Source organism: Electrona antarctica, assembly GCF_951216825.1.
Source record: "Electrona antarctica genome assembly, chromosome: 4".
Lineage (NCBI taxonomy): Eukaryota > Metazoa > Chordata > Actinopteri > Myctophiformes > Myctophidae > Electrona > Electrona antarctica.
The window spans coordinates 30,812,905-30,837,552 of record NC_136809.1 but is presented as its reverse complement, the minus strand read 5'-3'; the positions used below and the strand labels follow the sequence as shown (position 1 = coordinate 30,837,552).

Here is a 24,648-nt window from a genome sequence, read left to right as displayed (position 1 = left end):
ATGCTCAAAGTGTGTGTGTGTGTTTGTGTGCGCGTGTGCGTGCGTGTGTGCGAGTGTTAGACATTGTGTCCAAATGTGCATCGTCTAAGTTTTCAGCTTGACTGAAGTCGACTTGAACTTTCACATTTTTCGACATAATGTTGCATAGAATGAACACTGGAATTCTAGAAACAACAGCAGCCCACCCACACACACACACACACACACACACACACACACACACGTGTGAGTGTGCAGCCTTTTGGGTCCATGTGTACACGTTAAGAGTGAAATTAACACGTACGATTTTACAGTGTATGCAGTGGATGGATATGATTGAAAGGGCAGGAAAATCTCTGCGTCCATCCATTCCTGAGCCAGTCCACAGTAAAAACAACTCCCCCACAGCCTCAGGCTACGGAGCAAATAAAAGAAGGGTGAGACTGAGGGGAGCAATAATAACGACCCCCTCCCTCCATCTTTCTTCCCATTCTTGCTTTCTAAAATGTCTCTTCTGTCTCGGCCCAGCCACAGTTCTAACATAACACAAACCTGATGAGCTGAGTCAGACAGATAGAGAGAGAGAGAGAGAGAGAGAGAGAGAGAGAGAGAGAGAGAGAGAGAGAGAGAGAGTGAGACAGAGACCATGACAGGGAAACAGATCAAAGACAGGCAGCTGACAGGAAGAGAGAGAGATGGAGTGACACAGGGACGATAGGTCACTGGATCTCAACATGGGGTCCGGGCCGGGTACACCCATCGGTCATGAAGGGTGTTTCATGGGGTCCCCAGCTAAATGGTTGATACTGTAGTACACCCTCTGAGTTAAAGTGGGGATTTTACGGTGTAGATTGGGGTCCTGGAGATAGAAATCCTATCAAATGGGGTCTGTGGCCTAATGCACATCAAACTGGAGGTTCTTGAAATGAAAAAGGTTGAGAATGAAAAACACTGGTATTATAAGTCATCATGAAATGTCAGCAAAAGAAAACGCTTATAGGTTGTGTAATAGGCCTATCTCACAGCCCGCTTTCCACTCCCACTTCCGGTAAATAGTGGTGTCATTTAACATGGAGAATCTAAGTACATTTTCTAATGTAAAAATGTGACAGACCAATATTATTATGAAGCAAACAAGATGGTAAATCAGCTCGAACAGATAGAACAAACCTTACCTTGAGAAAACAAAAGTTGTAGACTTCTTAAATTACCTCTGTTAACATGTAGCGTCTATGGAGTGACGTCACGCTATCACCACTAACCCCGAAAGGGGGCGTATTAAGGGGGCGGGGAAATTCTGTGAGATAGGCTTATTGTCTTAATGAAAAGGATGGTGAGCTTGTGTGTCTGCGTGGGCGCGCGGAGGGGGGTGACTACATTTGCTGTGGGAGGTTATAGCTGTAGTTATTATATATACTGTTGGTTTGTGATGTGGAATGTTTTCCACTTGAAATTTAAAATTGATTTATAGTATGGTTGGTTGTGCATCATGTCTCACACAATGCGAAAATAGCAAATTAATTAAACTATTGTTTCCGCCAGGCCGAGACAATATGTGTTCGCCCCTTAAGGATCGGGAGGCCCCGTTCATGACGTCATCATTTTAATAATTAATAATAATTATTATTATTTCTTTTGTTAGTGTGTATTATCGGACTTCAAAGCATGAACAGCATACAGCACAGCACAGTAGAAAAATACACAAAAGCAGCTTGATTAAAGAATTATTTTACTTTGTCTTGAAATTACTGTAAGGTATAACTGGGAGGCAGCATAGGCTATACAATGATGCAATCGCAACTCTCAGCGCTGCTAGTGCAGTGAGTGCAAACACCGGGAAGTGGGAACAATTACGAACAAACACAGGTCAACGTGACATGACAGGTCAAGTACCTACAGTGATTATTAGCTGGTGCCAACTAGTGGTAAGTGGACAGGATGAGGCTGAATAATTGACAAGGCTGCGATGCAATGCAATACTACTACTACTACTACTTCTACTACTACTACAAATAATAATTACAATAATTATTTTGGAGGCCCCTGGAAGCTCGAGGCCCGTTTCAATTGAAACGATTGAAGCATAAGGCCGCCGCCACTGGCCCCTGTCCGTCTGTGCATTCTTGTGTGTGTGTTTGTCCTTCCATGTGGACTAATCACCGGCACCAGTTCAACGTGAAACTGCTCAACGATCAGCCGATCAGCGTGAAACTGTGCAAGCAACACTCCCTGGAGGCCAGAGCAGAACCTCTTGCCCACATTTTTCACATCGGCCAGTCATAGCGCCACAAGCAGGCTGATTTTTGCAAAACACGTTTTTGGCTATTATTCATACAGATTCTGTCAAACATCACGCAAATCGGTACACATCCTCTCTATAGTCATGTGATGCACATTCTCACTAGGCAAAAGAAGAAATGCGACCCTTTTCACATTGGCCTGTTATAGCGACACCAGCAGGCCGATTTGTGAAAAACACATCGGTACACATGGTCTCTACAGTCGTGTCATCAAGACGGACCTGTCCAATTTTTCATATTTCCTCCTGGTTAGCTAAGATTGACTTCTACTACCTGGCAGAGGCACATTTTTTTCATATATTTTCAGTGTGAAACACTGACACGCAGCTATATAAATCAGGTGTAAGGGGGTTACTATGAGAACAAAACTTAAAATCTACCGAGAACAACACTGATGAGAGCGATGATGAGACTGCAGCCGTGCCTCTGTGTGTGTGTGTGTGTGTGTGTGTGTGTGTGTGTGTGTGTGTGTGTGTGTGTGTGTGTGTGTGTGTGTGTGTGTATTACAAGATGTGATAAACTTAATGATATATAACCTCATTTAAAACAACCTAGTAGTCAGGAGTTCACTAACTCTTTTCAGCACATTCCAATAAAGGAAGCAAGATGATTCTGTTCTGCTGAAAAGGTGACTGTAATAAGAAAGGAAGGGCAAGAAAGAGAGTGAGAGAGGAAGCAAAGGAAGGAGGAGAAACAGTGAGAGAGTGATGAGGGAAAGGAATTGTGGCATCTTAATATTTAAGAATGCATTCCACCAACCCCAACCCCCAACAAACCATTGGGACCTTAATTTAGGGATTCCTCTGTGTGTATGTGTGTGTGTGTGTGTGTGTGTGTGTCTTGACCAAGAACAAAGTCAAAACTACAAAGAGTATTATTCACATGCATCTCTAGTCTCTATCTCTCACACACACACACACACACACACACACACACACACACACACACACACACACACACACACACACACACACACACACACACACACACACACACACACACACACACACACACACACACACACACACACAGAGTTTCCCCTTCAGATTTCCTGGAGGGAAGTTGGGTTATGGACTGTACACAGATGCTCCATTTCCCGAATAAAAAGGCGGGTGAACTAGGTTATTGGTTTTTATTATTATTTGTCCTCCAATGTATCATGGCTTCTGATGCTTTTAAGCTCGTCCCCTGGCCTTGTCTGTCTGCACTCTGTCCTGTCTGCCTGTACAGTGACTGGCTCGTTGTTGTGGGGAGTAAAAATGAATGTGTGATGAAAGACAGAGAGAAAGAGACTACCTCTTTGGTCACTTGTCCATCATGTGCAAACAACATAGAAACAGAAGGTAGAGAGAGACTGGTAGAACAACAGTGTAGTGGAGGGAGGGTAGTGGGGGTTACGAGAGTGAAGCAGCAAGCGAGACCAAGGGGGGTGAAACAGGCAGAATGTAGGGGGGGGGGGGGGGGGGGGCAGGAAGGAAAATAGGGAATGTCAGGTCTGGGTGACCCGAATCCCGACAAATTCAACATTTTCAACATTCAATGCTGAATTGTCCCGATTTCCCATCACAATTTAATACTTGTTTTTGAGTGCTTACATAGACCCCATCCTGATGAAACACCAGGTAGTTGTATATGTACAGGTATAAAGTAAACAAAGTGACTGTGTTAAAAAAAACAGAAAACCAGTGCATACTAACCTTAGTAAGACTTTATATTAAGGTCGGTCAATAATGCGTTATAACATTTATAAGGCATTATAACATGTATAAATGTTTATCAATTATGCATAACAACTTATAACAAGTTGCTGGTCATAATGCATTATAAACTTAGTGGAACAGCACATTATAACTTCCAGTTATCACTTTACTTAAAGAACAAGTCAATAATGCATTATAATCTCATTTATAATGCATCATAACACACTCATAATGTTTCATAACACTCGTAATACATTTTTATAATCATGCATAACAAGTTATAACAAAGACACTTTGTAACTATAGTTAAGGTAATTACAATGTGCTGTTCCACTGAGTTTATGCATTATGATAAGTTAAACGTTGTTATTAATTGCCATTTAGAAACATTGTTGTTATTGTCATTAGAAGTGTTATAATACATTATAGACCAGACCATTAAGTAAAGTGTCATCTCTCTCTCTCTCTCCTACAAGTACCCTGCTCATCCCACTGCTCTGCTCTTCTCTCACAATCTATTCATTATCCCAACCAGACTGTGCCACCTGGGAATTTTCCACCAAGGTAGTTTGAGGGCTGGTTTGGAGTCTGTGCCAAGTCTTGAATCAGTTCCTCACATTTCGACAGTTAACATTAAGATCTCTCACGTACAACACCACTCTGTCTGTACAAGCTACAATGATAGTGGCTACATGTCCTTCACTCCTCTATTGGACTTTTATATGTGACTGACTGTCACTTCAGTCTAAAAACAAAACAAAAAACAATGCCATCCAATTATTAAAAAGATGGAGCTTGCACAAAACCGAATTTCACCCACTGTTTGACACCTGTAAACCTGTGATGTGACAATAAAGTTTGCTTTATGCTAAAACAAGACAATTGTGTGTGTGTGTGTGTGTGTGTGTGTGTGTGTGTGTGTGTGTGCGTGTGTGTGTGTGTGTAAACCTTGAAGCTGTCTAGCTCTTGCTTGTTGAATCCATGACTGTGAATGATCTTCATCTGTTTGACCAATGTACTTTTGCCACTCTCTGCAGCACCTGGAGGGGATGTAGTAGGATTGGTGAAAAGGATGGGAGGAGGAGTATTTACTATTTACCCAAGTAACTTATCATTAATTCATCTGTGGCCTAATTGGACAACACACATACTGGTTAGATTTTACACGAGGGGCATAATATTAAAGTATTATTGAAATAAAGTTTGTATAGGCATTGTTGAAAAACTAGCCTGTTGTAAAACTTTTTTGTTGCCTAAATGTCTAAGGAACAGTTGACAGCCTGTCCCATAACTAGGCCGGTGGGCCAGCATGAAGAACAAATCCGTGATTTTCTCACCTAGCAGAAGGATTTTCACCACATTCATCTCCCGTTTAGCGTCTTCATAGAGGTCTCGGTCTATCTTGGTACTGTTTATCCGCGCCTTCTTCTCCTCCTCCGTTACTTCGGAACCGAGACACAGTCCCATGTTGTCCCATGTCCTCTCCGTCCGCTTAGAAACGGGCCAAACGGCGATACGATGCAGGGAATCACCCCCCGGTTTGCAAAAGCCTCATGTTCCTATATCGGGGCAATATTTACCAAGTGGGCGTTGTGCGAAACTTGGCTCTAGTTGGAAGAATGCTAGCAGATTAAAACTAAAGTATTTTTCTACTCAAAGCGTTGAAATATCCTTCAGCCTGTCCCTGTATGTCCCCGGGGCCCGGGTAAACATGCAGATTGAGCTGCTTTTCTTGTTGTCCCGAAGTTTCTCTCCTACCTGGGAGTCTGAGATAGACTTCAACTTGGTAAATCAGGGGTCGGTTGGTTGTCAGTGACCGTCCACTCACCTATTTTCTGATTGCTAGTCAGTAATCGTCCAAGGACCGTCCACTTGTGAAAAGACAACACTGTTTATGTCACAGTGCGCCACAGGGTTTAAAAGTGTGCACCGTCGTCCACCGTTAGCCTCGTGAAAACCCTCCTCCCTCTGTCTGTAACAAGACTATTCAATATTGTGAAAGTTTGGGACTTCCATGGGAAGTGACGTTCTTCCAAAGACAGAATGTGACACCTGAGTGCCCAGCAGTGCTATTCAACTAAAAACTCGTTTACAACCCACGAGGGTCGTAAACTTTGTAAACATACATTATACAACCCCACGGGGTCCCGCCGTTTGCCAGTGTGTCGATCCCTGCAGATGGGCTACAGCCGTTTCTCGCGAGTCGCGACGCAGATAATCCATATGATGTGCGTGGGTCGCGGATTAAAGGCCCTTTGTATTCGTAATGAGGTTCACTCAGTGAATGGGACCGGACCGGGAGGGTTTAGCTGTGTTCCTGAGTGTCTGAGTCTGTGGCCTCATTTCACTGACTCAGCGAACCGTAGCTCGCCTGATCCAGCAAAGATCACTATACGACACGCTATTGTGCTAAACTTCAGACCTAGACATCCTGAATGCATTTGGCTATAATAGACTATATCATATATTTAAACAAGCCAAGCCATATAACCTTTTATTTATAATAACAGTCTGGCGTATTGCACAAATTAGATTTACAACGAAACCACACCACTCACTCATCCCACTGCAACACAAAACGTTAACAGAATAGCAGTCAACCTGCATGCATCACCTTCAGTCAGACTACTCGCACCTGCACCCCCTTTCCCCAGTTGTGGCATTATTTATAGTCTTAACACATGCTGATTAGAGGACAGTAGCTTTTGATTCTCTCAAACATGTCCCATAAAGCCATAATGTGGTTTCTGTCTTGCCAGTCAATTTCATTCATTTTTTGACATGAGCTTTGTCATTCTAGCTGTCCGTGGGACCTAAAACCAAGTAAATGACTGTAAATGGTGCATTTATATAGCGCCTTTATCCAAAGCGATTTACAGAGATTGTGCATTACATTCACCCACTCCGATGCCGGAGGAAACCATGCAAGGCACCAACCTGCACATCGGGAGCAATTAAGGGTTCAGAGTCTTGCTCGAACTTCCGGTCACTCTACCCCATAGCCACTGTCACCCCCACTGTGTGGTCAAAACCATAAATACTCAGACTACCAGCATTGTTTTGGAACCACTGACCTCGATGCAAGCTGTTGAGAAAGTAGAATAGAGACCGTACGTTGTTTTTTTTGCTTTTACCCAACCAGGTTAAAATTCACAGCCCTTACATTGGTAGACTTGAAGGAATGAGGCACTACTATTATTTACAGCGCACACACTCAAAATGTCCATCCTTCAGGCACACACTCACATCCCTGCACATACACACATTCATTTGGTTTAAATCAAACTTGTTAAAATTGCATTACAGATAATCAAACCTAGGAGATTTTCTTCAACAATGGAGAACAGAGGGAACTAGTGCCCTCTGTGGACATTAAATAACATGATTTAATTTTGATATGTTAAAATTAGATCTTATTAATAATTGCTGAATACACATCTAGGATTAATTCCTTAAAAACACATAAATGTTAAAACATAAATTATACCAAAATAAAAAACATGTGAATAACTTATGGATAATTACAAACTCAACACACTTATGGACAGGTAGTGTAGGATTTCGAGATAAGATTAAAACTCCATCAACCTAAAAGCAACAAAACATGAATTCAACTTCTCTGCAGAGAAGAGAAGGCTTGACACTGTCCAATTACTATTCCTTATTTTACATCAGATTTGGGCTGGAATGGTCCAAGTGGACGGACTGAAAGAACCAAGCCCATCAGGTAAAAGATCATTCCTCACCAAAGAATCAATATATTCTGAGTCCAGTGAACTTGTTTTAAGTACAATAGTGTACACCCACAGTTGTGCCCAGTTTGGGCCCATCCTTTAGGTCCAGTTTGACATAAGGTTGGGCGTACCAGGTTTGGTACATTAGGCGTAGGATGGGTTGGATGCAGGTTCTGGACACAGTTGCCCCTGCAATCTGGATTCCTACTACTGACCAACCAGAGCTACTTCCTCAGTTTGCTCCTTTTCCTCTCTCCTCCTCATGGCCTCGATTACAGCCATCTCCTTAGCCTCTTTCTTCTGGTTCCTCGCCTCAAACTGCAGCCTGGAAGTGGACAAAGAGAAATAAAGACAACCATTTAGTCTAATTTATATTTTGGTGAAAAAGAGATCGAGTTAGTGAGTGAGTCCCTCACCTGTTCTCAATGATCCTCTGGACGATGTCGTCAGTGGTGAGGCCGTTCGCACTATCAATTGTGCGAAATATTCCCCTCTTCTTGGGCTCCTGAGGGCATAACCACAAATGCTACATCAAACTTGAAAAATGAATTGTTTATTTCAGATGCATACTTAAGGCATTCAAAACCCCTCACCCTTCTACCAGAGATTAAGTATGTCTGGCATTTACTTCGCTGGTTAATGTTGGTTTTAGTCAAGGCAATTTTACAGCTACTTTGGAAAATATGATCACTTTTTGGCTGAGTATTTTCTGCATATCTGCAATCTCCCACAGGTAAGAGTTTTTACATACATTTCTTTGATGTAAACACTGGATTGGGACTGTTCATGTGTAACGGCCACTAGAGTGCATCAGGGTGGCCTCATATAATCACACACCAAAATAAATTGTTCACTCACATCGTAAGGGTCTGACCCGTCTTTGTCTGGGAACACCTCTGTCTTTCCGTGACAGACCAGGGTCACCTGTATAATATACATACAAACATCATTATTGTGAAATAACCACAGATATAAATGGCAGACAAAGGGCTGTGTCCATAGAAAACATTTTGTGCGCCGCCAGTGCCTTTCTAAAGTCCAGCATTCTTAGATTGAAAGCTCTGGGTACCTTGAGTTGAAACATTTTGGAGAGGAGTGCCATTCATCAATATCACTTTTTTCTGATGAAAAAATTCCCACCCTTCCTCTCAATTCCCCAATGCAGAAGATCAACAACGTGAGAGGTTGATTTACAACCAGACTAATTAATTATAAGTGTTATTATAACTATGAGAAGCCCATGTTTACTTTACTGTTATTTCAGCTAGGTTATTTGTGCTAATAATGCAGATGACATGACATTCAAGCACAGCAACAGATGATAGGATTTAATGTTGTGTCATCAGTCAACAAATGCCCTGTGCGTTCAGTTTACTAAGAAGTGTTACAAACTTGATATCCAAAGCGCTCCTTTTCTCAAAGAAACATTCCCTGGCCCTTACAGTTCTACAGTTCTTACAGATCTACTTCACATTCAAGAAGACTGCCATTATACACATAGTATGTAAATACTGTCACAAAGTGTGTTTTTTTCACTGTTCAGAAATTCGGCCTTGTACACTGTACATGTTACTAATAATTTACATGTTATTTGAAAATGTAAATGAATGATTTATAAAGGACCAACTTACAAAAGAGGCAAATTACTATTGGCCCTAAAGGTGGAGTTTCTATATACTGTAAATTGTTGGTTTTATAATCTACGTCACCTGCACACCATTCTGCCTTTACTGTGTTTATGTTTTCATGTATTTTATGAAGGAAAAAACCCACAAGACTGCAATTTATTCAAACACTGAATTTCAAGCTGAATTTCAAGCACTCATAATATCATTAGACTCCAGGATAATAATAATAATAATGGATTTGATTTATAACGCACTTTAAATTTGTGAGAATCTCAAAGTGCTACAATGAGCAAATGCATACAATAAAAACTGAAGAAACATCACAACATTAAAAGCATCTAAAGAAATGGGGACAAAACATTTAAAAAATAAGGGCATAGCTATAAAAATTCCTTTGTTGAAAAGGAATGAGAGTGAAAGCTAAATAAAAGCAACTGACCTTGAAATGATCCAGGAGATCTTTGCCCACTGCATAGGGAGCTCCAATCACCACCTCTGATACATACTACACAAAGAATGTGGAGGAATATGGGTCAGAGGGTGACATTTTGACATACAAAATACACGTATTGATGCCACGCTGCACCTTTCTTGAACATCCAAGCAAAATAAAAAACACATTTTCCAGTAAATCACATCTCAATAACTCTTTCTCAAAACTGTTTACAATCCTGTAAATATCTTACAGTGTGCTGTAGTAACTTTGGGGAAGTCAGACTCAGAACATGAATGTGACTAGTTAAGACTTAGAGCTGTACTTTAGTTTAAGATTTAATCCATAGAGCAGAGTATTAATTCAGGCAGGTCACAATAGTCGAGTCTTGCATCAGCTGATGCTCAGCTGGTTCCGGCAAGCTTCCTCATCAGTTGACTCTTATCAAGCTTTGCTTGCTCATCCCAGAAAATATGCAGTTAAAAAAAAGAATATGTGTGTGTGTGTGTGTGTAGATACTGGGTCTTGGCAAAACATAGCTATAACAGATTAGGACTGCACAACGTGTGGTTTGGGAACAGAGTGGCATTCCGATGCCGTGGCTTCCGCGTGCGGTTAGGTTTAAGGGACAGGGTTAGTATTTGAGCACGTCGGATGGTGGGGAATATCGGGCTTCGGAATGTCGGTGTGTAACCATGTGGTTTGTGTAATGTGGTAACACATTAGTTCCAACTTGCTCGCACACGCGCGCGCACACACACACACACACACACACACACACACACACACACAAGTATCATTGTTCTTGCCCGTAGCTGCTCTGATCATTAGTGAATTGGAGCAGAAGCAGCAGAGTTTAGATTTTGCTGTGGTGAGAAGAACAAAATCAATCAGTGCACGTGTGAGAGTACCGGTACATGTGTCCGTGTAGGTACTCACCCTGCAAGCCAGGACACTTAGTGTTCTCTCATGGACATTCATAATTGGGTAGTTCTTCCCTTTATAGCGATTCACTTCCTGTAGAGAGCAGGGATAAGGACCACCAGTTTACTTTGGAACCTCGTTCCCAAGCTTTATCATAGATAAAGAAGTTTGATTCTGACACACACATATACAGCATATATTATTTTAGAAACAGGACCCATGTACACAGCACCCAATAAAGGCACCTACAGTATATTGCTGCAATTGTTACTGTACAGGGGTTGACACTAGGCCTCAGAGGCATTTGCCAATTGGGCAAGTACAGGTCATGTTCTACTTGCCCAAAGGTGATGCCCTCTTGCCCGAAAAGTAAATTGTCCATTATAATTGTCCATTATAAAATATATTGGTTAATTTTTCAAATTACTATTTTATTCTAGAGTATGCGGTGTCACTGAGCAGTATGGGTGGGAGGGTTGAGGGTTTTCTTTCTCTTTTTTGTCCTATTTTTTCTTTCATTTTGTTTTCTATAAAAGAACAATGTAATTCATATCACAATGTTTTATCTACAACAATTTATAATCTGTTCTCAATGACAAAAGATATATATATTGGTCAAAACATCAGCAATAAGTGGTCTAGGAATTTAGTAGGACATTATTCGAAATCAAAGTCTATCACAATTCATACACACCCAGAGTCAGAGACGCTTAATGTTTGTGATAACACATACCCAGCGTTCATGTACTGGCATGGTGAGCATGAAACAGTTTCACATCAACATTGTCGCAGTAAAACAAAGCTGTGTCAAGTGTTCCGTCTTTAGATCTAGAAATATAATGACTAATGACTCTGAGCTTTGTGTGCTTTAGTTTCAACTTGTTATTTCTGAAAAATAGGACTGAACATAGAGATCTTCAGTCAACCAACTCCACCAATTAGGACAAAAGTATTTCACTAAATGTTGGTGTGACTGAAGAGATGCATGTACATGTAACTTGACAAGTGGGCATTTCCGTGTGGAGCCTTCTGACTTGTAGTGGAGAGGCAGATCACAATAGCATTATTAACGGGCTAGTAGTTGATCCCATATGCTACACGGACATCTTGTGCAAGATTGTCTAGTTACGGTCCATAGCCTGACAGGTCACGTATTCCATAGCCTGGCAGGACAAGAGCTCAGTCTGCGATAATTCATTCACAAAAATAATGTTAATTCACAAAGCGATGTGAGAAATATTCAGAATTGCAGCAGAATTCCAAATATGACGCTGATCAGCCTAGTATTAGTCAGCTGTGAACAGACAGAATCTCAACTACTGGTCCATGAACTGCCTTCATGTTTCTTCTCAGCATCACTGATGCAGCAGTGTGAATGTATTTGTAATATGGTATTCTGCGTGCATGTGCGTGTGTGTTTACCTGATCAAAGTGCAGGCCTACGATGACGTATGGCTTCTCTGCCTGTTTATAGACCGTCTCTAGGAAATCAACATGGCCAATGTCTGACAGAAGGCTGATGTCAAGGCAAACAACAACATAACATACATACTCTTAGTAATGCCCCCTGCCTTGCTCCCACCCACTATAATTCAACCTCACGTTTGTCCCCGGTCGTGTTAGGATACGGAACAGGTCGAAGGCCCCGGCTACATAGATGATGGTGTCTCCAGGTTGGGGTTCCTTTCCAGAGGCAAATTGGATGATCTTCTGGGAAGTCTGGAGGAACTGAGACACTCCTGTCCATGGACTGTGCCCCTTAGGACCCTGAAAACAAAACAACATGAATAACCCTAAGCATTTAGGACTGGCATTTCACATTCACAATGCATACACTGATTTATGATTACTTCTGTATCATTTAACATCCTGGCACAAATTATGTTATCAGGAACATAATATTCACCTTGCCAAAGTTGTCTGTGTGCTGCTGGTAGTCTGAGTTATCCTGCAAAAATGTAATTAAGGAAAAATAACCTCAGTTAGAACCTCAATAAGGACACACGCACACACACACACACACACAATGGAAGATTTGCCTAGTAGCAAAGTATAAAACACAAGAAAACGCAAATAGAAACAAACACACACAGAGTCTTACAATGTTGCTATGATGGGCTTTAGTCATGAGCAGCATGCGGCCCACCAGGTCAGTGGTAGAGACTCCCTGCGTCCGTTTACACTCCCGGTAACGGCCCTCACGCTTCACCTCCGCATACGTATCCTTGCCATCCACCGTCAAGGTGATATCATCTGGAATACTTAAAACAGTCAGCTACAGATGAACCACTTCCCTGCCCTGTCACTACACAGAAAACAGAACTCACAAAGAAGTATTCACCTCCATGCACACAGAAATCACTGTTGTATTTGTCCAAAGTCTCCAGGGTGGTGACATAAGGTGCTCCCTCCACTATCTCATCCACCCACTTGATGGCCCGCACCATCTTATAGCGCTCCGACTGGGTGAACACTGGAGGACCTTTGTGTTTGGAGATCTCCGCTGAGAGGAGGGGGAACGAAAGATGACAAAGGACGAGAGGTCAATGAAGAGTTCCAAGTTCAGAGATCAATACTTTATTTGTGGGGAATCTGACTGAAGACAGACATGAAACTCAATATAAATACTGAGCAAACATTTTACAATTTAAAATGCATATAAAATAAATAACGGTAGTGGGTCGCACACACCAAGACTGCAGTTCAAAACATTTATTTCATTTTTGAACAGGGACAATTTAAAATGCATAAATTGATCATGAGTAGTTGAGTACATATTTTATGTTTGTTTACACACACGTGTTTGTACTGTACTACTGTTTGTTCTTACCATCTGTATGCACTCCAACTATGAGGTAGTCTCCCATACCCTTGGCCTGCCTCAACTGGTTAGAGTGGCCATAATGCACCATGTCATAACTAGGGAGAAAGAGAGACACACTTTAACTACATTGATTGATTGATTGATTAAATGTATGGCCAATCACATAATTAAAAACAGAAAACCAATATTAAAGTGAGAACTAATATGAAAATCCAATAGAAATCCAAATCCATTTTGTATTTAAAACTTAATGTGTAGTGGAATGGAAGGCTGTCCACAACATGGCAGCAATCTAAACGCATTAGGCATTTTATACGAATGCACAACAAACTGGTATTGTTTTATCTGAACAGCAGTTCCTTGAGCTACATGAATGTAGATGGAGATGCAGATCTCCATTTAAAAAAATTTATACTATTGGCCCATTGGCATCAGCTAAACTAAAGCCAAGTTGTTGCTCCAGCCTAGAAATGGTATCTGCATTTATTCAAGAAATATTTCACAGAATCTGTGCTATTTCTCAAAAACCCAACACCCTACTTTACATTCCTATCACTGCACTCATTCATATCTCACATAACTACAGTACAAACATAGTCATCTACTACTGGCCACTGATGACCTCCACTGGAGCAGCTGGGAGTTTGCCAGTACATGGTTGAAAGACACCTTGCCAGTAGTTGAAGTTGCCAGATTTTTACAGCTGTTACGAGGGTCTGAATCAGCCACCTCAAAGTCTCACTTGCACAATGTAGGAGGCGGGACTAAGGGGGACTTCCTGTTGGGATATCACCCCTGTGTTTGCTTCCTGTCCATCGGGAGTGCATGTAAGTCAGTCATTTTCTACGGACAATTATAGTATTTTCTCGTCACTTTAACGTTTAAAAAAAACTTTCATTCATATGGTTCATTCATTTACCATTCGTTTTTATCGTAATGTTTTATTTAGGGTTTTTTTCTCAAGGGGAAAGTTGTATGCTCCAGTGCCTGTCTGTGCTGCTGCACTATACATACAGGAATACAGTACAGTGGAATACAGTACAGTACAGTACAGTGGAGTACAGTACAGTACTGTACTCCACCGTACTGTACTGTATTCCACTGTACTGTATTCCACTGTACTGTACTGTACGCCACTGTACTGTACCGTACTGTATTCCACTGTACTGTACTGTACTGCACTCCACTGTGCTGTACTCCACTGTACCGTACTCCACTGTACTGTACTCCACTGTACTCCGCTGTACTGTACTGTATTCCACTGTACTGTACCGTACTGTATTCCACTGTACTGTACTGTACTGTACTGTACTGCACTCCGCTGTATTCCACTGTACTGTATTCCTGTATGTATAGTGCAGCAGCACAGACAGGCACTGGAGCATACAACTTTACCCTTGAGGAAAAAAACGCCAAATAAAACATTACGATAAAAACGAATGGTAAATGAATGAACCATATCAATAAAAGTTTTTTTTAAACGTAATTAAAAAAATTACAAGTGACGAGAAAATACTATAATTGTCCGTAGAAAATGACTGACTTACATGCACTCCCGATGGACAGGAAGCAAACACAGGGGTGATATCCCAACAGGAAGTCCCCCTTAGTCCAGCCTCCTACATTGTGCAAGTGAAGAATAGCCAGGCTCTAGGCCACAACAAATAAAAAGCAAACAGGAGAGAGTTTAACTAAAAATGTGTTTTTATTTACAAAAATATCACACAATAAAGCAGGCAAACTGACAAACAATTGCTAGGGCATGTGGTCATGCCCTAGCAATGTGGTCCAGGTGGAAAGAAGAGAAAGTGGAAGGGCAAATGTTTTATACTCTCCCCATGTCCCTGATTACCTCCAACTCCACCTTCCAACCAGCACTGCAACAGAGACGCGTAATAGCCCTGGCAAAGGCCCCAGAGGGCCGTCGCAACAGTTCTGCATATCCCTGGAGTGTTCCCATCAGATCAAGCAGCTTTATTAGTGACACTTGCCTGGTGACTCTCAGTGTCCAATAGGCAAACCTCTCTCCATTTCTCTCTAATGGCATTAACACAAGCTTCTCCTCAAATTCCTCTTACCCAGCTTGGACAAACTCTTTCCTAGCTGAAAATCTATCATCAGCATCATCAGTCACATATCCATGCATACAACTAAAGCCTAACAGTTAAGTTTAATGTACCTGAAGTTGCTTAATATAAATACATTACTTTTTAAATCATTTTGAAATGATCAGCTTTGCAAGCTGATAAAAATTAAAACAATAAAGACATAAGTGCTAGATTAAAATCAATAAAATGTTAAGCATGGGTTGACATCCTAACTAGACCTCGGTCCTCAGCTAGGAAAAGCTATCCTGAATAGGTGGGCTTTGAGTGAGGTTTTGAAGGGGGAGGGCGGGGGAATTTTTTATGTGGTTAGTGTATTCCAGAGGGCCCCGTCATCCCCAAGTATGGTACTTGGCCTGGGGCACCTCAAAGAGGTTGGTTTCACTGAAACCTGAGGGAACGGGAGGGGACACAATGTTGGAGAAGATTGTAGAAGTAGGGGGAGCCCGGTTATTGAGTGCCTTCTACATACGTGGTAAGCAGGATTCTGTAGTGGATGTAGTGTACTCTTAGTAAAACCTTTTATTAAAAGTTTTACTGGGAGCCAGTGTAGGTTGTGGTTGTGGTCGTGGAAGACTGTGTAATATTGTCCCTGGCTGGACAGGAGCAACTGGTGAGCAGACGGGCACTGAGTTAGCCAACAGGATGATATCAGATGGGATCCATCATCTACAGCCCTGTGTGCTGGATATGGGCTTGGTTTTTGGCCAGCCATGCACTTTCATTAAACAATGTCAGACAGATGAGTCTGCTGTTTCACCTTTCCCTCTTTCCTATGGCCTCCAATTGCTCTCCCAAATCCCAATGTACTTTCCTCTCAATATCTCCCGCCTTTCTGTCCAAAAGGGGATGACCCCTCCCTGGTCGTATGTCACTGTCACTGGACAGTGTGTTCTCTAGGTTAGTTATTTATAACCACTTCACAACATGACCCACTACTATGAGCACATGCTTCCCACAGTAGTGTGTGAGGCGATGACAGGGAATTGGAAATGATGTCTGTGGAAAAAGTGTCAGTTTGCTCTTTTCTACCCCTTGTGACCTCAAGGAAGACCACAATATTCCTTACCAGAAACATTCAATACTAGTTTGACTAGTTTAACTAGTTGCTAACTAAGCACAACAGACGTACATGTCATTTGGCAGAACATGCAATGGTTTTGGGAATAGCTGTCCGAAATGAGTAGGCTACATCTGAGTGAAAGCAGACACTGAAAGAACATTCAGTGTCTGTAATAAAAATCTGTTTAAAGCCCTATCAGACACGAGTTAAACTCATACAACTCAGTTTATAGAGAACCTCCTACACATAATCAGATAAGGGATTAAATAAGACAACACCCACTTTGGGTTGTCATCCATAACCATAACCAATTATCACGACCTATTGGGCCACATCAAGGCACGTTGCTGCACCCCATGTGCTAGGTTGAAAGACGAGAGACATGTCATGAGTTTGAGGTAACATGGACAGGTTGTGTAATAACAACAACAGGTGTGACTGCCACTAATAATGGGTTGGTATGTGTATAAGAATAAGAAACAATAGATGATTTAGCAATTCATCTTGAGTTGTGTATTGCCAAATATAAACCTTATGCGCAGAGATCTACCTTTATCCAATAATTGTATCCTGGTTAATGGTGGAACGATGAATACATTTACTCACTATCTCCAGAATGCAATGTTAGATTATGTAACATCCGAGTCAGAACAGACTACACTGTGAAGTCTATGTTCTGACCCGGAATCGGATGTTACATAAACATCTACCAACATTAAATATAATTAAATATATTATATGCATATAAACTATGCACAGTAGCCTGTTTTTCCACACACACCCCCACCCACTGACCGTATGACCTTAATTGTTTTACTACGTTGTTGTGAAAAGAGGACCTTGCTCCTCCTAGAAGGGCAGCTGGTCAACCGTGTTCCTACAACAACATTAATTTAGGCTATTTTATCAAAACGTACTGAAAGTTAATTATATTGGTTTTGGACTCGTTGCTACTACACTGCTACAGTGTAACTACAACAAGTCGTAGGCTAACGTTAGCATGCTAACCAACACCAACACATTCGTTGGAAAAGTAAAGTATCGAATGTGTGGTTATAAAGATCAAACGAATACATGTTCAGAAACCAAATATGAAATGCCTGTATGTATATGAGAGAGAGACAGTTTATTACTTACCAACCATCACACCACACCCGGACGACGCGTTTCCTTTTCTCGGGACTGCGGACTGAACCTCCCGGCTTATTGCCGTCCTCCCTCCCCGGTCCATTCGCAGCGTGGTGGCCGTTCTTGATCATTTTCGATGGCGTTGCCTTTATGCCTTACCTAAGCTAACGTTCAAACTCGAGGGAAAGTAGCTTCAACTGGTTTAATTTATAATGTATAGTAAGTTTATCCGAGGGGGAATTTAAGAAAAAGAATAGTGGCTCCGTAGCTTTCGAGGACCAGAATGCGAGGAGTGACGTTCGCGAAGCCGGGGAATGACGTCACGACCGGACGAGCCCTTGATTCACGGCAGATCTGCAAGCACACACTACGTCGCATTCCCAACGCTATGTGAGCTTGCAGATCTGCTATTTTACCATGCGCAACACCGAGTTTCGTCGTACGCCGAAACTCGAATCCTCCCCGATGGTTGCACAACTCCCTCATGTCAAATAACGTAATATAAACAGCTAGATGGTTGGTAGCTCTGTCTGGTCCATAGCCTGGCAGAATCGTAGAAGCAGTAGCCTTCTAGAAGGCAGCCAGTAGAAGCAGTAGCCTTCTAGAAGGCAGTAGAAGCAGTAGCCTTCTACTGCTTCTACGATTCCGCCCTGCAGGGCAGAATCGTAGAAGCAGTAGCCTTCTAGAAGGCAGTAGAAGCAGTAGCCTTCTAGAAGGCAGCCAGTAGAAGCAGTAGCCTTCTACTGCTTCTACGATTCTGCCCTGCAGGGCAGAATCGTAGAAGCAGTAGAAGGCTATGGACCAGAGCTAGATGGTTGGTATAATGACATATTCAGAACTCCAAAATAACAGATTTTATTGTCTCACATAGGCAACAGTATATTTTGCAAAGTACAGTTCAGTCACTAGAGATTTAGCAGCGTTGTTTTATCTTCACTCCGCCCCTAATCCACCCTTCATAATTGTGGGAGGTCTACCACCACCCTGATCAATAATACTAATGGATCTTCCTGAGATAATTTAGTATGTTTACTAAATCAACTCTGCAGCCTAGGTGACTTAAAATAATTGTACAAACCAATAAATAAAATTACCAATATTTTCTTCCTATAATATTGTAATAAAGGAGGTTGAAAACCACAAAGTGTAAGTAATGCCTGTAATAAAAAGGTAATGTAAACAAAATAATTACATTCAAAACATTTAGCACACATTAGTATGCAGCAGCACTGGTTTGCCAAGGTGACATCAAGCCAAGGTGTGACATGATTTATGGAGGGTTAAGTGTATACAGTATCACTCCGTCTGCAGTGGCTCAATACACTAGCATAAGAAAATGATTTAAACTCCTATTAGACCAATATTCTAAGTTAACTAACCCAATATATGATATGGGGGGCAATTTGGTGGTAAAAGTTAAGAGGGTAAATGATAGATTAACACCATATTGGCATATATAGCATCTTCACTGTTCATCATAACCATGTTACTTTCATTTCAAGATAATGGCATCAAAATGTGGCTTGTTGTGGCTCATCTATGCACACCTCTACATTGCCCTTGTTTCAGTTATTAACTGAAGTAAATAAAACAAAAAAATATGTACCTCCTCTCAAAACTATAGTTGCAGCAAACCTTGCTGGATAAGATCCAGTCAACAATATTAGACAAAGTGTAAACAATCTGAAAATCACCACAAAAAGTTACATTAGTTAACTGCACAACAAATAGAAGATTTTCCATCTCTCTTATATCTACAGTTTAAAAAACAACGTATCTTTGTACTGGGATTCAGGAAATACAAATAAGGAATTCCATGCCATTCCACAAGAGTCACTAGTTGTGCAACATTCTTGACAAAAACAGTGGTATGGTGATCCTTATCTGCTCGCTCCTTAGGAGCTCTCAAGTCCTCTCTTAAAACTCGTTTTTTCTCCATGGCTTTTAACTCTATTCGATTCTGGATTTCAAATTTGGTTTGTTTGATTGTATTACAACTGTGTAATTTGATGCTATTTTGTTTGTGTTGTTATACCATGCTATTTTGTCTTATTCAGTTATTCTTCTTTTATTTGATCTTGTCTTAAGAGTATATATTAATAGAGACGGCACCGGGAGGAAACCCTCAGGCGAAATGGACATAGTGGCCAAATTTGGCATTGCAGCTTGAGCCAGCACTTGTCCATTGACTATCATTGCGCACGGTCATGTTATTGGAGCATGACACGTGAACACTATGTTTCATACGTGAACGTGTGCAAATGGCACAATGATAGTCAACGGCACAGCGCTTTCACGATTTGGCCCAATCCATCCCAGAATATACTCCTCCTTCCTACCCGGAAGAAGGAGTGAAATCGCCTCATGCGCTTTTGAGCAACTTAATGCAAGTGGATGAGAGGAGAAATCCGGTGCAGTCTCTATTAATATATACTCTAAGGACCTTGTAGTGCACTTTGGTTGACATTTGGTCTTTGTAAATGTGCGTTATAAATAGTTTGATTTGATTTGATCAGTGCCTAATAAAATGTTACTGGTACTGCTTAATATTGTTATCTTGAGTCAGACTTTTCAATGAAGCTGGCCTCCAAATCTCTGAATAAAGATACTGTATTCTAGTCCAACACAGCTTGCATCACAGATGTTAGTTAGTTACTAGGTTGTTCTGCAGTCACTGAACAACACAATATACTTGACAGCAAACTAGACAAAGGTAAGAGCTACTATAAATGTTTTTTCTTCTTCCTTCCTTTGGAATAGCCTCGTCCGAACCAGCCTCCCTGCACTGCAGTGTCCCTACTAGCCTGACCCTGGTTATCAGGTAAACAGTCTTCTTGCCCAGCAGGGGGAGCTATAACTTTACGAGTATGGCTGTTCTCCTCTTCTGACCTCAACTGGGTAGCCAGGCTGAAGATGGGGTCCTCTGCCCTGATGACACAATGGGGGAAATGTGTGAAAGAATTCATGCAGAGGTTTGCCATGTGGTGCATGTTTGTTTGTGTGTGTGTGTGTGTGTGTGTGTGTGTGTGTGTGTGTGTGTGTGTGTGTGTGTGTGTGTGTGTGTGTGTGTGTGTGTGTCTTACTTGTTATATCCAGAAAGTTTAATGTTGAGGTCCTCCATCAAAAGACGCATTACATCATCACACTTGGCATGAATCTTCAATGTGGCATGGTCATCTTTTGGTGTCCACTGAAACAGATGAATAATTACATGATCCACCACTGAAGTACAGACAGTATGTAGTTATCTTCTTTAAATGATTTTGCTCTAGCTCACCTGCAGGTTAACAATGTAGAGTTTGGGTCTTTTGCTGGCTGGTCTGTTCATGCACCATAGGCAAGCATATTTTTTCAACACCTACAGGAGTGATAGACAAACAACTTACAGCTGACAAGTGACAACCAACCATCCAATTAAGTAGCTAGCTATATGAATACATATAGCAGAAAAGCAGTGAGAAATAGCTTTAAAGCGGCTATACGCAATAATGTCAAAATTTGAATTACCTTTTTTTTGGGGTATTCAGACAGCCAGCAATGGGTAGAACGCTCCCCAAAACAATGTAGTCTCTGTGACACATCTAGGGGCCTCAATCTGCATTCAAAGATTTTTCTAGAAGCTTTGTCATTGGTCGATTTGCCTGTCTGCTTCCTGATTGGTTAGTCATTGCGACCGCGTTTTTTTCCGACCAATGACAAAGCTTCTAGGAACATATTTGAATGCAGATTGCGGCCCCTAGATGTGTCAGAGACTAAATGTTTTTGGGAGCATTCTACCCATTGCTGGCAGTGGTGAAGAATTTTGTTTTACCAACGTTTCGGCACAAAATGCCATACCCTGAAGAAGGCATTTTGTGGCAAAACATTGGTCATCTTAAAAGTTTGTTGGATCATGACTACGAGTGCGACCTCTCCTCCTTGTAATGTAAACTATCCCATGAACAGGTCCACACTCCACAGCATGATTTTTGGAACCTACCTTCAGACTGGATCCAAGGCAAATTATGACATCTGCCTTCTCGGCTGCCTCAGCAGCTCCCTTCCAGTTGAGAGGCTGCTCCAGAGTTCCACGCTCCCCGAAATGTACAATGGTGTCCCTGAGCTCACCACTGCAGTAGGCACACCGTCGTCCTGTCCAATGGTGGTGCCGTGATGTCCGCTCCGTCACATCAAACAAACGTACATACTCCTTGGTTGGGGAACAGGATGTACACACCTGGGGAAGCAGGATGTTGTTTACATACAATACATAACTTACCCACAATGGCCAGGTCATGTTAACAAGGGAGTATGAGGTTTTGGATATATATTTTAACAAAACACCTGTCAATATAGCGTTATTATGGATTCCACCAACATTATAAGATAGACCCGCCTTAACTGTCGAACTGTTGGCTCCCTGGCAGGCATAGTTTTACTGAGGTTAAGGGTTAGGCATAGTTTTACTGGGGTTAGGATTAAGGCTAGGTTTAGGCATAGTTGCAAAAAATGAGAATTGTCAATCACAGCGACTACTGGCCAATCAGTGAGTCTCCCTAGAAAAGCGGTGGTATCCATAAGCACGCGTAAATATTCATTTCCAATATTCCCATATTGGAAATGAATGGAGAAGCTGCTGCTTGTGTGACTGAGCCCTTACATTTCATGTGTTTCTGCCTCACCTCAATAAACATGTTTCCATGGAGCTCAGATAGGGCATGTCTAGGAAGCCCACTTCGTAGATGAAGTCCATCACAGTTTTGAGACACCACATGCTGCACCTTTGAAGATGGATAAACAAATTCAATACAAATCAACCTCCACACACACACACACACACACACACACACACACACACACACACACACACACACACACACACACACACACACACACACACACACACACACACACACACACACACACACACACACACACACACACACACACACACACACACACACACACACACACAAGGCCGTAGCCAAGGATTCCTTACATACCAGCTTCTCTTTATGCAGCATTCTGATGCACATGTGTGTGAGGGTTGGTTCTGCATCACTCAGGTCAGATGTACTGGGAATTAAACAAAAGACAGTCACTGGGTCACTTATACGTAAAATGCTATTACCCCATCCCTGTGTGCTTACACCCAACATAGGAAATTTGGTGCAACCCTTAGTGCAACAATGCAGCCAACATCACAAGATGAGAAAGCATCTCTAACCTGACATCCCGGCCCTGCCGTAGCTGCGTCCAAATCCCATTCGGGCCCCTGTAGTCTGGGATAGATGCTGCCTGAAATACAATGCATACAATGCATTAGACCCAGTCAACGATCAGCACGAACATAATGAAACCTAAAGATCTCCAACTTCAGCCTACCGTGCTGATACCAGCTCCAGTGTAAACGACCAGGTGTTGTGCCCGTTTCATTTCCTCAGCCAGCTGGCTAACCTTGTTCCTCAGCTCTACAGCATCATCAAATACCTGCAATATCAATAAATGACCAACATGTCACATACAGACCACCTTGTATTACATTTCAGTTAAGGCCTCTCATTCAACTATTGCATCAATAGTCGTTAATTGTGTCATTCTTTCTTCTAGAAGGATAGAGATCTGCACAGATCCACACATGATCAAACTTAATGTTGCATACCCAGATCTTCCACTATCTTCGAGTAGTCGATTTTCTATGGATATGATCAATTATACTTACCATAATATCAGAAACCTTTAGTCATTAATATAATATTAATATAAAGTACGTTTTAGTGAATTCCATGTACAGTTTTTTGTGCTGCTCATGTGAGACATGCCATTGACCGGATCGGTGTTATTGAGTCAATCAACGGTTCTTCTAGGCGTAGTGGATCTAAAAAACAAACAAACAGGGAGAAGCTTCCCAAGGCGAACAAAATGTTTATATTCTACAGTTTCACCCCCTACCTCTTCTTGCTTTCTCTTGAGAACATTCCTGCGGACTTGTCTCTTGCCGAGCTCCTCCACAGTGTCTTGATGCCGAAGTAGCGTCGAGGTATCCTCTTCTGACCTCTCATCTTTTGGTTTCTTCAGGATCCTCGCGATCTAGTCAGATAAGAACCGTATTTTAAATTAACTGTATTGATAAGTACAGTAGTAACGACTGTTCATTACCCACATATAACCATCTTACGCAAACCTTGGTGTCTCACAAGTTTTAACTTTAGCCAAATAGCCACCTAGCTTAGCCAGTCAGACTCAGAGGAGAGTTCACAACACAAGTCTACTACACGCTCCAAATGAACTGGACTTTATCTTACCTGTTTAAATGTCTTCCTCTCCTTTTCTCTTTGTAGGATCTTAGCTTTCTCCAGCGCCTTTCTCTCCGCACGTGAAGATACACCGGTCTCAGTGCATTCTTCCATTCTCAGCTATGATCCAAAATCGGTTCCAAACATTGAAAACAAACGCACACTTGAGCCAACGAAAGCGAATGCAGATGCTAAAAATACAGCCGCCCAGCAAACAGCGCCACCTGCTGACCTACCTGGTTTTGATTGACTGATTAATTTATTAACAGATTGGAGAATTACTGTACATTTCAAGCACAACTCAATACAAAACTGTTAACTATGGACGAGACCATAAAGTATTACACTTGTTTACAATAGGGCCCACCATGTTCAATTCATAACAATGAATAGAGACGTACAAATATACTCTTCTATATAGCCAAAAAAAACATAAGTGAGGGGGAAAAGGGGTGGGTGGGGGGGATTCAGGTTTTACAGGGGCCAGTTTCGAATTGCAGCCGTCCGTAAGAGCGGTTTTGAAGGAGTCAAGGGATTTGCATGTCTTAATGACTG

The 24,648-nt window shown here is 41.7% G+C and overlaps 3 protein-coding genes across 3 annotated transcripts in view; all 3 read right to left on the bottom strand.

Moving 5' to 3' along the window:
* Positions 1–5,904, bottom strand: part of gnav1 (guanine nucleotide binding protein (G protein) alpha v1) — a 28,687-nt gene extending 22,783 nt beyond the window's left edge. The window contains exons 1-2 of the mRNA XM_079498917.1: positions 5,317–5,904; positions 4,928–5,019 (exon numbers count right to left, since the gene is read on the bottom strand). Coding sequence (XP_079355043.1) covers positions 4,928–5,019; positions 5,317–5,446 — 222 coding nt within the window. The 5' untranslated portion in view covers positions 5,447–5,904. The remainder of the gene's footprint in view (positions 1–4,927; positions 5,020–5,316) is intronic.
* A 1,028-nt stretch (positions 5,905–6,932) lies between these two features.
* Positions 6,933–18,080, bottom strand: pcyt2 (phosphate cytidylyltransferase 2, ethanolamine). Its single transcript, XM_079500034.1, has 12 exons — positions 17,828–18,080; positions 13,529–13,617; positions 13,040–13,201; positions 12,800–12,951; positions 12,605–12,646; positions 12,327–12,465; positions 12,121–12,203; positions 10,714–10,791; positions 9,781–9,846; positions 8,572–8,637; positions 8,130–8,218; positions 6,933–8,038 (listed from the first exon to the last, which is right to left on the bottom strand). Exons 1-12 carry the CDS (start codon positions 17,947–17,949, stop codon positions 7,921–7,923), a joined length of 1,206 nt encoding a protein of 401 aa, XP_079356160.1. The 5' UTR covers positions 17,950–18,080; the 3' UTR covers positions 6,933–7,920.
* Positions 18,081–18,657: 577 nt separating this feature from the next.
* On the bottom strand, positions 18,658–24,279 carry sirt7 (sirtuin 7). The gene is made up of 10 exons (XM_079498522.1): positions 24,103–24,279; positions 23,750–23,887; positions 23,183–23,287; positions 23,025–23,095; positions 22,801–22,873; positions 22,480–22,578; positions 21,798–22,034; positions 21,096–21,176; positions 20,902–21,008; positions 18,658–20,746 (listed from the first exon to the last, which is right to left on the bottom strand). Exons 1-10 carry the CDS (start codon positions 24,205–24,207, stop codon positions 20,542–20,544), a joined length of 1,221 nt encoding a protein of 406 aa, XP_079354648.1. The 5' UTR covers positions 24,208–24,279; the 3' UTR covers positions 18,658–20,541.
* Positions 24,280–24,648: the final 369 nt, after the last annotated feature.

What these genes read in the sequence shown, in the direction of transcription:
- pcyt2 (XM_079500034.1), bottom strand. Translation starts at nt 17,949, where the DNA reads ATGATCAAGAACGGCCACCACGCTGCGAATGGACCGGGGAGGGAGGAC. An exon ending in CGGGGCCTTCGACCTGTTCC is followed by an intron (nt 12,204 to 12,326) that starts GTATCCTAACAC and finishes GCCTTCTGTCAG; the next exon opens with ACATTGGCCATGTTGATTTC. An exon ending in ACGGGTCAGACCCTTACGAT is followed by an intron (nt 8,219 to 8,571) that starts GTGAGTGAACAA and finishes TTATGCCCTCAG; the next exon opens with GAGCCCAAGAAGAGGGGAAT.
- sirt7 (XM_079498522.1), bottom strand. Translation starts at nt 24,207, where the DNA reads ATGGAAGAATGCACTGAGACCGGTGTATCTTCACGTGCGGAGAGAAAG. An exon ending in ATGGAAACATGTTTATTGAG is followed by an intron (nt 22,035 to 22,479) that starts GTGAGGCAGAAA and finishes CTGCTTCCCCAG; the next exon opens with GTGTGTACATCCTGTTCCCC. An exon ending in AAACTTTCTGGATATAACAA is followed by an intron (nt 20,747 to 20,901) that starts GTAAGACACACA and finishes TTGTGTCATCAG; the next exon opens with GGCAGAGGACCCCATCTTCA.